This window comes from Manis pentadactyla, chromosome 11 (genome assembly GCF_030020395.1).
Source record: "Manis pentadactyla isolate mManPen7 chromosome 11, mManPen7.hap1, whole genome shotgun sequence".
NCBI classification, from domain to species: domain Eukaryota; kingdom Metazoa; phylum Chordata; class Mammalia; order Pholidota; family Manidae; genus Manis; species Manis pentadactyla.
Window position 1 is genome coordinate 94,011,835 of NC_080029.1, and position 14,790 is coordinate 94,026,624.

The 14,790-nt window shown below is 35.8% G+C and overlaps 1 protein-coding gene across 2 annotated transcripts in view; it reads right to left on the reverse strand.

The window, feature by feature from the left end:
• SPG11 (SPG11 vesicle trafficking associated, spatacsin) overlaps positions 1-14,790 on the reverse strand; it is a 115,903-nt gene that overhangs the window by 62,644 nt on the left and 38,469 nt on the right. For both annotated transcript variants that reach the window (XM_057488770.1, XM_036905381.2), the window contains 8 exons: positions 14,328-14,503; positions 12,338-12,514; positions 11,449-11,520; positions 11,066-11,193; positions 10,562-10,737; positions 9,638-9,851; positions 6,564-6,767; positions 4,801-4,907 (listed from right to left, as the gene is read on the reverse strand). In XM_057488770.1, coding sequence (XP_057344753.1) covers positions 4,801-4,907; positions 6,564-6,767; positions 9,638-9,851; positions 10,562-10,737; positions 11,066-11,193; positions 11,449-11,520; positions 12,338-12,514; positions 14,328-14,503 — 1,254 coding nt within the window. The remainder of the gene's footprint in view (positions 1-4,800; positions 4,908-6,563; positions 6,768-9,637; positions 9,852-10,561; positions 10,738-11,065; positions 11,194-11,448; positions 11,521-12,337; positions 12,515-14,327; positions 14,504-14,790) is intronic.

Sequence of the window (14,790 nt, forward strand, 5' to 3'; positions counted from 1 at the left end):
GTCAGTGTGAGTATAAGCTGGGACTTACAGATAAAATGGTATAACTCCTTGGAAAGTAATCTGCTTTATGGCAAGAACTTTCAAAATGTGCATAACCTCTGACCTAGTAATTTTATATCCAGGACCATATCTGTCCTAAAAAAGTAATCTGAAGCAAGGACAAAAATTTTATATTCAAATATATTCAAGAATATTATTTGTAGTAGAAAAAAATAAAAAATAACCCAATGTCAAAAATGAAAAAATAGTAGAGATTATCTATACAATGAAATATTATGTAGATATGAATGGTCACTATCACTAAGAACACAGGAAAATTCTTATAATTACTATATGGAAAAAACAGTATACAAATACACAGATGTTTCTGGTTGTATCCCTAGCATTTAAAGATTGTCGTAAGGTGGGAGCTCAATAAATATTTGTTGGATCAGTGAAATAAAATATACAATGGGTTAAAAAAGAAGTATAGAGAAAATAACTAGAACATTAAAATATATCAAGAGTTACCTTCCTCTCTACCTAGGGTATCTACCTATGGAGGTGTTATCTTCTTCCTAGTTATCTATGGCTTCCAATATATTTTTTTATAATGGGCATATATTACTTTATAATCAGCACCAAAAAAACAAACCAAACAAAAAACCCAACCTACATTATGAAAAAAATTCACTTGGAGAGAAACCAGACATTACTTAAAAGTGAAACACTGGATTTGGCTTAAAGATGAAGGCATCAGAGGTGAGACAGAAATCACCTCCCAAAAGAACATATAATATGAAAATATAGCAAATACAACTAATCCTGAAAGAAAAACAGGAAAGAAGGCTGTGGCAGACTGCCTACACCTGGGGAACAGAGCAGACCTCACGGAAAAGGGTAAAATACCAAAGCCCCTCCCCCCACCTCAGCTCACTGATGGCGGGAGGAAGAGAAACAGAGCAGGGGAGGGGTGGAAGTCTTGGACTGCTCAACATCCAGCCCTGGAGATCTGCTCTGGGAGCATGAACCTACAATACATGGTGCTCTGGAGATAGTGGGGTTGGAAAGTTAAGACAGGCAGAATACTTGGACAGACTGAGATTCCAGTCGCTTGTGGGGAACAGGTACCCACAACCAACCACTCAGGGACAAAAGAAAGGCGGGCACTCTGAGAGACTTCCTAACAGCGAGAGGGCTGCTAAAGGGGCAAAGATTGCACAGAGCTTGCTGCTCAGGAGAAAGAACAAGTGGACAAAATTGTCCTGGTGCACTCAGCCCGGCAGGTTGGGAACATTCAGGAGCTTCAGGCGCTCCATCCCCCTGGCTGGTAATGCAGCTCCGAGGTCCGCCACCATGATACAGCCTGCTGCTCATCCTCCCCACTGGCACCAGCTCGCAAACCAGCTGCCCTCACCATTGTGTCAGGCCAGCAAGACGGTGGCCCTGCCTAAGGCAGCTACAAGTACATAGCATACAGGCTCCTATGCACACACTTAGCCCACTGGCCCTGGCAGTGGAGGCAGACACTACAGCTGGGAAGCAGGAAAGAGCTCTTTCAATCCCATATGAACAGTCTAAACTCACAGTTAATGAAACTACAAAAACAAGAACAAATGAGGCCCAAAGTCAGAAGGAGAGACATAATAAAGATTAGAGCAGAAATAAATAAAATCAAGAAAAATAGAACAAAAGAAAGAATCAGTGAGAACAGGAGCTGGCTCTTCGAGAAAATAAACAAAACAAATAAACGCCTAGCCAGACTTATCAAGAAAAAAAGAGAATCTACACACATAAACAAAATCAGAAATGAGAAAGGAAAAATCACTATGGACACCACAGAAATACAAAGAATTATTAGAGAATATTTTGAAAAATTATATGCTAACAAATTGGATAACCTAGAAGAAATGGACAACTTCTAAGACTGACCCAGGAAGAAACAGAACATTTCCAGGAACAAAATTGAACTGGTAATAAAAAAAAAACTACCTAGGAACAAAATACCTGGAGCAGATGGCTTCACTGCTGAATTTTATAAAACATTTAGTGAAAACTCCTTAAAGTTTTCCAAAAAGTAGAAGAGGAGGGAATACTTACAAACTCTTTCTATGAGGTCAGCATCACTCGAATACAAAAACCAGGCAAAGACACCACAAAAAAAGAAAATTACAGACCAATATCCCTGAAGAACAAAGATGCAAAAATACTCAACAAAATACTAGCAACCAAATTCAAAATACATGCAAGATCATACATCATGGTCAAGTAGGATTTATTCCAGGGATGCAAGGATGGTACAGTATTCAAAAATCCATCAACATCATCCACCACATCAACAAAAAGGACAAAAATCACATGATCAACTCCATTGATGCTGAAAAAGCATTCGACAAATTCAACATCCATTCATGATAAAAACTCTCAACAAAAGAGGTATAAAGGGCAAGTACCTCAACATAATAAAGGCCATATATGACAAACCCACAGCCAACATCATACTTAACAGCGAAAAGCTGAAAAGCATTTCCTTTAAGATCAGGAACAAGACAAGGAGGCCCATTCTCCCAATTGTTATTCAAAATAGTACTGGATGTCATAGCCATGGCAATCAGACAACACAAAGAAATAAAAGGCATCCAGATTGGTAAGGAAGAAATTAAACTGTCAGTGTTTGCAGATGACATGATATTGTACATAAAAAACCCTAAAGAATCCATCCCAAAACTATTACAACTAATAACTGAATTCAGCAAAGTTGCAGGATACAAAATTAATACACAGAAATTTGTTGCATTCCTATATATTAATGATGAAACAGCAGAAAGAGAAATCAGGAAAACAATTCCATTCATAATTGCATCAAAGAGAACAAAATACCTAGGAATAAACCTAACCAAGGAAATGAAAGACCTATACACTGAAACTACAAGACACTTGAGAGAAATGAAAGAAGACACCAATAAATGGAAATCTATCCAGTGCTCATGGATAGGAAAAATTAATATTGTCAAAATGGCCATCCTGCCAAAGGCTATCTACAGATTCAACACAATCTCTAACAAAATACCAACAGCATTCTTCAATGAACTAGAACAAATGTTCTAAAATTCATATGAAAGCCCAGAAGACCCTGAATAGCCAAAGCAATCCTGAGAAGGAAGAATAAAGCTGGGGGGATTATGCTCCCCAACTTCACGCTCTACTCAAAGCTACAGTAGTAAAAACAGTTTGGTACTGGCACAAAATCAGACCCATAGATGAATGGAACAGAAAAGAGAGCCCAGATATAAACCCATACATATATGGCCAGTTAATACATGATAAAGGAGCCATGGATATACAATGAGGAAATGACATCCTCTACAACAACTGGTGTTGGCAAAACAAGACAGCTACATGTAAGAAAATGAAACTGTATTATTGTCTAACTCTATACACAAAAGTAAACTCAAAATGGATCAAAGACCTGAATATAAGTCATGAAACCATAAAACTCTTAGAAGAAAACATAGGCAAAAATCTCTTGACTATAAACATGAGCAACTTCTTCATGAACAACTCTCCTCAGGCAAGGGTAACAGAAGCAGAAATGAGCAAATGAGACTACATCAAACTAAAAAGCTTCTGCACAGCAAAGGACACCATCAAAACAACAAAAAGGCATCCTATAGTATGGAAGGATATATTCATAAATGACATATCTGCTAAGGGGTTAACCTCCAAAATATATAAAGAGCTCAACTGTCTCAACACCCAAAAAGTAAATAACCCAATTAAAAAATGGGCAGAGGAACTGAACAGACAGTTCTCCAAAGAAGAAATTCAGATGGCCAACAGGCACATGAAAAGATGCTCCACATCACTAATTATCAGGGAAATGTGTAAAAACCACAATGAGAAATGACCTTACATCAGTTAGGATGGCCAACATCCAAAAGACAAGAAAAACAAATGCTGGTGAGGATGTGGAGAAAGGGGAACCCTCCTACACTGTTGGTGGGAATGTAAATTAATTCAACCATTGTGTAAAGCAACATGCAGGTTCTTCAAAAAACTAGAAACAGAAATACCATTTGACCCAAGAATTCCACTCTAGGAATTTACCCAAAGAAAATAAGATCCCTGATTCAAAAAGACATATGCACCCCTATGTTTATTGCAGCAGTATTTACAATAGCCAAGATATTGAAGCAACCTAAGTGTCCATCAATAGATGAATGGATAAAGATGTGGTACATATATACAATAGAATATTATTCAGTTAAGAAAAAAACAAATCCTACCATTTGCAACAACATGGATGGAGCTAGAGGGTATTATGCACAGTGAGGCGGAGAAAGACAAGTACAAAACGATTTCACTCGTTTATGGAGTATAACAAAGCAAAACTGAATGAACAAAACAGCAGCAGATTCTCAGACTCCAAGAAGGGACTAAAGGGAAAGGGGTGGGGAGCATGAGGAGGGATGGGGAAGGGGATTAAGGGGCATTATGATTAGCACACATAATGTAGGGGGTTACGGGAAAGGAAGGATAGCACAGAGGAGACAAGTAGTGACTCTATAGCATCTTACTACACTGATGGACAGTGACTGCAATGGGGTGTGTGTGGGAGACTTGAAAATATGGGTGGATGTTGTAACCACAATGTTGCTCATGTGAAACCTTTGTAAGATTGTGTATCAATGATATTTTAATAAAAATAAATAAAGCCTGAGCCTAGATTATAGACAGATATTTGTTTACAACCAAGTGATTCATTTAGAGTTCACATTTATTTTCAAGGAAATTCTTGCATTTAATACAGTACACCCATACCTGTTAAATTACTGGAAACTTGTCGACACTGAACTAAAAATTCAAACCAAGGGTAACCTTCATGCAGTTCTTTTTTTTCCAAAAAGGGACAATTTGAAGGACTAAGTCTGTATATAAAAAAACAAAAAACAAAAAACCTCTGATTAACATACAGCATAAGACAGTTACAGCCATGTTTGCTCAGGTGATAATTAGCATAAAAAAAGAACACTGGAATTTAAAAATGAACATAATATACTCCCACTCTCATTTTGTGTTTTACATATTCCTTATGATCTAAAAATAGGAGAAAATTTTAGAAACAGATAATATTTAAAATGTGTTTATTACCATGATGAAATTTTACCAACTGTAAAGATTAACAGATACCTTGTACTTTTAGATACTTTGTGTTTTATTCGTTTTTTTTTTTACAATGAAAACTCTTTAGCATTTTCAAGCTTGAGTTTTTTTAAAAACCTTTACATGCTACAGAGAAGTTAGGACTGAAGAGTTAGTTAATGCTCAGAATAGGTCCTCTGAAAAGATGGCTTTGAAATCTTCTCTTGCCAGTAGCTTTGGGGAAAGCCTTTCTGTGTCTAAGTCTCAATGATAGGAACTAAAATACACTGTTTGTTTGAATTCCTCATCTTTACTACACAAAGTAAAATAAAAATGTTCTCATTAGCTCATGAATGTGGGCTCTGGAATCAAACATAAGCAGAATTAAGTCTACTAAAAAATAAGGAGAAGTAAGCACTTATTAGCTGTGTGCCTTAAGTAAGGCACTTAAGTTTCTCCTGAAGCGTCAGTTTCCTCATCTGTGAGATGGAGATGGGAGTAACGACCTCTTCGGGTTGGTGAGGATTAAATGAGATAATGCATGTAAAGCATTTAGCCTACTGCCTAGGACATTGTAGGGGGTTACAGGAAAGGCAGGATAGCACAGAGGAGACAAGTAGTGACTCTTTAGCATCTTACTACACTGATGGACAGTGACTACTCTAAGGATATAATGTACTTGCTTATATGCATGGGCTAGATCATTAATGAACGATTAAACATAATACGTCCTATGTACTGTAATAATATAATGTACCTGCTTATATGCATGAGCTAGATTAATGCACAATTAAACATAATGTCCTATGTACTATAATAATATAATGTACTTGCTTATATTCATGGGACAAACCATTAATGCATGATTATACATAGCATATACTATATAATGCTTGTTGGACTGTACTATATTACAGACCCCATATATTAGAGACCACTACTATTTTTGTTGTTGTTATTGACCCAATAGCAATTAACACTGATCAGGGATATGATTAAACAGATTGGTCTTAGGTAGGCATCTATCTATCTAAATATAAATTTTAGAGCATATCTAAAATACCTTGCAATGGCTATGAATTGAAAGTTGTTTAGCATTCACCTGGTAATAAAAGTAGTAAAGAATTCCAAGTTAACCTTTAGAATCATCCTCTTTTAAACATTTAAAGCATTTCTTCTATTTTACTCTAATATGTGCATATTTTCAAGATTAACAGAGATGTTACAGAATTAACATCACCTTACATGATAAGCATTCAGCTGAAGGCAGCACTGAACTAAAAATGTACCAAGTACTAATGTCGGAGGGATTACCTCAAAAAGATCAGTATTCCTTATATGAATGTTTAATATTTTCTTAAAAGTCACAAGTAGTGTGGAAGTAGTATGGAAAGAGGAAACATGAAGACTTGCTCAAGGACAAATCAGTTCTCAGTACTCACTTGTAATAGTCAAGATAGACATAAAGAAGATACTGCAGACTGTGTTCCAAACAATAAACAATGAAGTGAGAATGGAAATCCCAATCTTCTTTGGATCGGTAGTTTTGAACAGGGAGGGTATCTTGCATCACACCCCCGATATGGTTCAGTCTTAGAAGGAAGAGTTCAAAGTCTTCTAGTTCAGATTTAAGAAAAATCCCATTCCTATTGGGCAGGTTTCAGAGACAGCAAGTTAAAAAGTTGCTAGACTGAGAGCAGACTAAATCACTTCCATCATTTACGTCTTAAACACTTAAGAATAACTATTTAAGAATTAAGACTGCCAATTTTTACTCCATATGTTGAGACACATATTTTACTAGTTACAATTAAAGGTTTCTGCACCACTGTAGTATTTAAAGGCAGTAATAACAGCCTCAAGTTACCTTAAATATTTCAAAAGCCTAAATAAACTAAGCTATCTCCATTGTTTTGCTTTTGATTGGAACTGTAAAACCAGTATGGCAATAGTGGTTAGTTCTTAAAGTTAGATGCTTTAAGCACTGAGAAATTCACTAACATATCCAAACAAAATCATTAAGAAAATAAAGCAGAGTAATTTAAATAGACCAACTACTAAACAAGAATAGAAATTTGCATTTAAGTATTACTTTTTACAACTTTACTGTTAAATACATTGTACATACAAGACAGTATAGAACACTATTATGTGGAGTTTAAAGAAATGCCATGTAACCACCACCCAGATTATATATTACACAGCCCTTGGTGTGTATTCCTCCCCCATTGCACATCCTTTACTACACCCAGTAACCACTATCCTGACTTTTGTGATAACTATTACCTTACTTTTATTTATAGTTTTACCACCCATATATGTAACCCAAATATATGGTTTGGTTTTGCCTACTTTAAACTTTACAGGTAAATGGAACATTCTGGATATATTGTTCTCTGTCTTGTTTCTTCTACTCAATATTGTGCAATTTATACCTGTGGCTACAGTTTGGTTTTCATTGTTATATAGTATCCCACTGTATGATTATAGTACTTTATCTATCTACCTTTGATGGTCATCCTAGATTTCTGATACAATAAATTTACATTTTCATGACTATAAATGAGGAGGAGCATTTTTTCATGTTTACTAGATATTTGGGCTTCCCCTTTTGTGAAATGCCTGTGTGCACTGGTATCCTACCCCTCCAGATCCAAACTCTACTATCCTGCTCTGTGTCCCTGGAGGCTCACCTGTATAGGCTGCTCCAGAAGATTCCAGAGCCCTCAGGCTTCTGTTTTGGCTCACTCTATGGGAGAACCCCATCAGGAAATAAAGAGCCAGAAAAAAGAAAGGATGGGGATACCTTGGCTCTTTCTAGAGTGGGTAACTGCAAGCTGGCTGACACTATCCCCTAAGAGACATAAATCCTTCCAGGCAGCTCTCTTGGTCTCAGTAACTTTTTTCTTCCTTTGCCCCTTCAGGCCTTTTAGGTCATGAAGATACTCTTTTATTCCCTTCTAAAAGCTTTATAGTGTAACATTTGTTACTTTGGTTTGAAAGCCTACCTGAGGTTTTATGCACGATATAAGGCAGAAGGGCCAATTCCCCCCCCCCCATATAGCTATCCAGTTATCCCAGCCCCATTTGTAAAGACCACCGTTCTCTCCCACAGTTCTGCAGTGCTACCTGTGTCACATATAAAATGAGCATACATGCATGAGTCTGTTACTACACTATCTTATTCTTCTGGTCTGTCTGTCCCTGCATGAACACTCCCACTATCCTTTTTGCTATTACTTTAGAATAAAGTTTTGATATCTAGTAGGGCAAGTCCTTCTTTTTCAGCGCTATTCCTTTTCATTTCCATATAAATATTTATAATTAGCTTGTTAAAATGCACAAGAAAATCTGTTGGTTTTTTGTTGAGATTGCACTATATCTAAAGATTACTAGGGAAGAACTGGTAATAGGCCTGTCTTGTTCCAAATCTAAAGAAAATCTTGTGATGTTTCACCACTAAGTATAATGTTAGCTAGATTTTTTTAGACACCCCTTTCAAGTTAAGGGAGGTACCATCTATTCTTAGTTTGCTAACAGTTTTTATTACAAATAGATGTTGAATTTAATCAAATGATTTTCTGTATCTATCAGGGTGCTATTTTTTCCCCTTTAATCTGTTAACATAGATCTCATAAATTCATTAATGTCATAATTCATGTTAAGTCACACATATATTTGCTTTTTAAACAACCAATATTAAGCAAAATATTTGATAAGCATACAAGTTGTACAAAATTTTACTTTTAGTAAACAAGAAGAATGGGATTTCGTGCAATGATAAAAATAGTGAATAGAACATCAGGGGTAAAGGTCTGTAAGAAACTGGCTTGGGTACAGCTCTTAACTTCGCTGGCTCTCACTCCCACATCTTTAAATTGGGTAGGACAATACAGCTATACTTCCTCAGTAAGTATAAATATAAAATAATACATGAGGAGTTAAAGAAACTTAAAAATTAACATACAAGTTATTTAGTCTCTTTATAGCTTAGGAAGATAGATTAGGTTAAGCCACATGAAATTGCTGATAAATTTAAACATTTTTGACCCAAATGGTAAGTTCACATGTTTCAAATAGAATTATTTTGAGAAATGAATTAAAAGTTTAAAGTCTTTACTTATCACGTCAAGAGCTGCTTTCCCTCGCTGATTTCCTAACTGAGCAGTCCACTTTTGGAGCAGCCATGTACCAAGAAGGGGAGACATCACAGAATACCCAAGCATCCTCAGCTCAGCTTTTGCCACTTGGTTTTCGTGGCCCCACAGAGACTTACCATTTCTACACCAAAGCACATTCAATGCTTTGGAAAGAAACTTCATCCAGAATTTGAGAGCCAATTCATTTCCACATGATTTTAAATGCATGTGATTTTAAAACCTCAATATACACAAAAGACCTTTCAATTTAAAAATACTATGAAGCAACACTGCAATGGATTTATGACATTTCAAAGGAAAAATCACACCATTATTTTTTATTGCTCTTCCTTTATTCATCCCCACAGTTACAATACCTGGCCAACTTATCTAAAATTTCATTCCTCATGTAGTTGTTGCAGAAGGTATTCTGATCAATAACATCAACAGTCAGAGGGGGCCATTTGTTCTGCTGAAGTGAAGCACAACTATCCTGGGACTGAAATTCTCCAATCCACAAGATAATGCTTAACCAATCATGGTGAGCTGTGAGGTATCTCCAGAGGGCTTCAGGAGAATATGATTTGTATTCTACATTAATAACAAAATACATTTTAAAATATCAGTGAGTTATGACTACTGACATGAAACTCAACACAAATTAACTGAGCAAATATGACAATCTGGACAAATATTTATATAAAATAGGCATTATTCAGGACTTCTGTATCTTTTGCTATTCTCCTCTTTTGTGTAGTTGTTCATTTTATAGTCTGTACTTCAGATGAAGGAAGAGCTAAATGTTGCTTCTAATTACTTCTGTGCTTAAATGAAACTTGGGAATTAGCCATGTGCCTCACTTATCTTCTCAGAACTTCTTCCTTTTTCTTTTCCTTAATATAAACAAATTTTGGCTGTAATAGAAAACATGAGTTTGACACCCTATGAATTACCGCTGTTTACCACTGTTATTTATTCACAGAGCACTGAAGTGATACAGACACGAAACTCAAAGACTATTTGGAAAAACAAAGAATGTCACTTTGAAGCTTGGAAGAGAATGCCTTGAAATCTCAATTCACTGAACCGTATGACTTTTCTCTTTTACTATCACTTTATAAATCCCTTACAAAAACCTTGAGAAAAGAAAGAGGTCTTAATGCAGTGACTTGCATTTTAAAGCAATTGAATATTTTTACCCCAAAAGGAACTCTAAAATGATGACACATCAAAATATTCAAATACCAATGCCTAATAATCCTCATTCAATATGTTCACGTTTGGGGCTGTTTCATACTTGCCTTCTGGACTTATTCTGGGGAGAAGGACGGATTCTTTTGTTAGTTGATTCCACCACTGAGCCCAATTTAACACAATTCTATGATCCTGTTTGTTAAATTTATCTTTATGATCATACTTTAGGAATGAGTCCAAAACAGATTTGTGCTTGAAAAAATCTTGTTCCTTTATCCAATACCTACAACAGTGAAAAAATTTTTTTTTAATTTTGAAGGAAAAAGCTTCATTCCTTTTTACCTGCTCAAGAACTACTCTTTTGGGGAAATACATAATTCAAAAAAAAACTTTCTTCAGGATTAACAGTCATTCTGGTTTTTTTAATTTATCTTAAAAATATATATCTGATTATGTACATACTGAAATGACAGTCAATAGGTAATACAAGTTTCACCTTCATAGGGAATGTAAGCTCAGTCCCACATTAAGAAACATATGCTAACAATTAAAAACTAAACACTGTCTGCAATATTCCTCCCATATTGTCAAAAGGGGGCTAATGAGACTACCTGGGAAAAGACTGGATCTGCATATTTTCTTGGAAATGTCCTGAATAAAACTTCTCTACTTGATGCACGAAGTCTATAGTTCTTTTTTCTTTTTCAGAAAAATAATTTTTTTCTCTTAAAATTTCAACCTTGAATAAAAAGTAATTAAAGCAATGACTTCACAGAAGTTAAACAAAAGTCATCAGATTAAATACCATTTAAGAACTGTATTTTGAAATTTTGAGGTAATATTCCCACAAATTTTCCTTTATCACAAATGGAGAACAATCATTTAAAAAGAAAAAGTTGATTTACTAGTTATTAGATGAATATTCAAATAATTTGTTTTGAAGTTTCACCAAGGTTTAGTAGAAAATGTAAACTACAGTCTCACCTTTACCTACCAAAAAGTCCCGTACATTTTTATCAGTTGTATAGAAGCATATCTTGAATAACTCGCCTTTTACATTAAAGCCCTATAATAAACAGGAAAGTTTTAAAAACTTACATTTAAACTATTTTGAACATAAATATATGTTGGTTGTAAAGTACTCTATTACAGACACACATCCTGTTAGAATTCCACAGCTTTTCTGCTTTTGTGAGCATTCAGTGTCTATACTTACCCTGTTTACTGCCTATCCCTAAAGTCCTTAAGCATTTTGCCAGAACAAAGGCAGTATATAGAACAATTTAAGGTAGTGCCACTACCACAGGACACCAAAACTACGGGATCTCCTGATGATTCAGGTGAAAACAGAAATCAGTGCAAATAAAAATGCTTATATAGTTTCACTTCTCTGCAGTTCCAGAAAGTTACCATGGATAAGAGCCCAACCATGCAGATTAGAGCCAGATCTCAGCTTAGTCCAAGAGCCCTACATCTAGGACTTGCCCTTCTCAAGTGAAATGGAGCACAAAGCAGAGGCATAGACCATTAGAAAGTTCAAATGGAAATGTAAGGGTTCATATGAACAATACAGAATGTCCCCCAACAAATAATGCTCTGATTTGTGTGACACCTTTTATGAGAAACACTGTCTCCTTCTAACCAAAGTGCCAAGTCTAGCAGAGAGCAAATGGAAACTCCAGTGAAAAACCTCTTCAAGAAAGTTCTCAGTACTGAAGAGCATTTCTCATTATTACTGTCATTTTTCTAAAAGCTACACAAATTTCTTAGTTTGTGATATAATTATGAATATAAATCCATTTTTATACCAACTAGAAATTAAATACACAGAAACCTTCTCTGTTAGGGACTTTAAGAACAGACAAATAGATTATGCTACTCACCATATTCTTCAAGAGTTCAGAGGCTTCCTTTAAATTGTTCTTTTTTAAATTGTCAAAGACCAAATCTAGGCCAATTCTAATCAACTCCTCGAGTCTTTGAGCAGAATGACTGTTAATCCTGAAGAAAGTTTGTGCCTCTGGTATTTTATTGTTTAAAATGGCATTGGCAATGACTTCCTAAGAAAAAGAAGAAAAACATTTGTCATTTAAGTTCCTTTTTATGTATTTATTATGATTATCAATAAGGGACTTTTATATTTAGTGAATACCTACTAAAAGACTTTCATTGAAAACCTACTACAGGTTTGGGGCTTTGCATGGGGGATATAAGTTTTCTGAAACATTGACCCTCTCCTCCAGGAAGACACGCAAATCAAGTACTGAGTATAGTACTGCATGATAACAGTGATGATACAAGTATCCCAGGGTGCTAGGCTAGAAAGGAGGATCCAGAAGAGGGGCATCTAAACAAGAGGGGTGACAAAAAAGAAAAGGCTTCCTAATAGAGATGACTGATGGGGTAAAAGCTTAAAGACAAGGAAGTATTAAATACAAATATTAAGGAAAGAGACAAGTGTTCCAAAAAGAAAGAATATTATGTGCAAAGGCATAAAAGTAAGAAACAGCATCATTCTTCAGGGAACTACAAATTAATCAATATAATTGGAGAAAAAGCCAGCAAGAGTAACAGATGAGACTTGAAAGAAAAGCAGAGGTTCTACAATGTAGGGCACTGTATGTGTGAGAGATGGATTTTAACCTGAAACTTATGTGGAGACACTAAACAGTCTTAAAAGCAAAAGGTCATATAATTAGATATATATTTTAGGAAGAATATTCAGGCAGCAATGTGGAGAATAAACTAAGAGATTCAAGCTCAAGATAGTGAGCTATCAGAAGGTTACTGCAATAATCTAAGTAAGGAGAAATAAAGACCTAAACCCAAGAAATAACAGAATGGAGGCATTCTTAACCTGGGGCTTTAGAGGGACCTGTAAATTCCATTGTGCCATGTGCAAAACTGTGTGTATGTGCACATGCACACATTCACATGCATGTTTTTGGAAAGTCCACAGCTTTCATCAAAGTAGACCAAATCTCCCAAGAATATCAGTTAAAAGAGCAGAGGCTCATGGATGGAGCCTTGGAGCACATTAAAGGGGAGAAAACAGGAAGTGAAACCTGTGGAAACTGGAAAAGGGAAGCTAAAATAAATATAAGGAAAATCAAGTAATTTGGGGCTAGAGAATGAGTAAGAGATATGGAAAAGGCAGTCACACCAGGTATTTCCTATCCCTCCACCCCAAGAACAACAGTCTGGGGGACATGGCAGCATCACAACCATATCACTTTCACGTCCTATTGATTCTGATCATCTGGATTGATATTTTGGCTTGTGTCTTTCCAATGCCAATACTCTCCATGTTGAGTGGAGGGACTCTTCTAGAGCCCAGTTACAAAGAGGGCAGCTCAGTTTGGTTGTATTAAATTTTACATGAAGAAAGGCAGGTAGATGAGCACACATGATTTAATTGGCAACATAACCAGAATCTGAGATAGGACTCAAATTGAGTATATCTTCAAGCCATAATGTCATAAAAATTTCCTAAGATCAAATCACTAGCAGCAATTCGATTTATTTGAAGGTTGGGGGAATGCCAAAGTCCAAAGTGTCTGGCCCTAGCCATTGAGGGAGTATTACTAAGGGAGTGCCACTTCCATGGGTTTGGGTTTGAGGTTGGATGTTTGTCACTGCATCCAGGTGGACAGATCTGGTATTAAGAGGGAGCCTATCTGTGTTCTGAATTAAATACATGAAGCTTGTAGACATAAATTTGAAGTCATGCTGAGAAACTCCAAACTCTATAAAACCTAAACTCTTCCAAAGATTCTGAATTACAAGTGTACAGATTCTATATTGTTTCTTCTATTGTTTTCTCATATCCTCTGAATCTGGCAAATAAACGAAGTGATAATTATTCATATTTACCTCAATGCTGAGTTTCTCCCATATATTGCTCTCCTTTACTCTGGGGACATTTTCATTTATATCATATTCATCTACAGCATCTGTTAGCTTCCAAGGAAACTTTATCATGAAGGTTCGAAGTTGGTTAATGTAGCTGGTCAAAATGTTCACTCCTTTCTCTAGATGTTCATCTAGCTCTATGGAAAACACCAATTTTTGCCAATTTTATACATACACACACACGTGTGTAAGATTATACCATGAACTATTATAAAGAACTCTAGAAAAATGCGCAACTTCACTCAGTGTTTTCAAATTTCAAACAAAAAATTTGAGCCTGTTCCTAATTACAAACAGCAGCATGTTTTAACATAACCCTTTTCACAATTAGTCCTTCCTGCCAACTTTTCCCAGTGTTAGAACCCATTTCGCTCACTCAATCACACACTGACTTTACCCAACTTCAGCAAATGGCACTCCGATG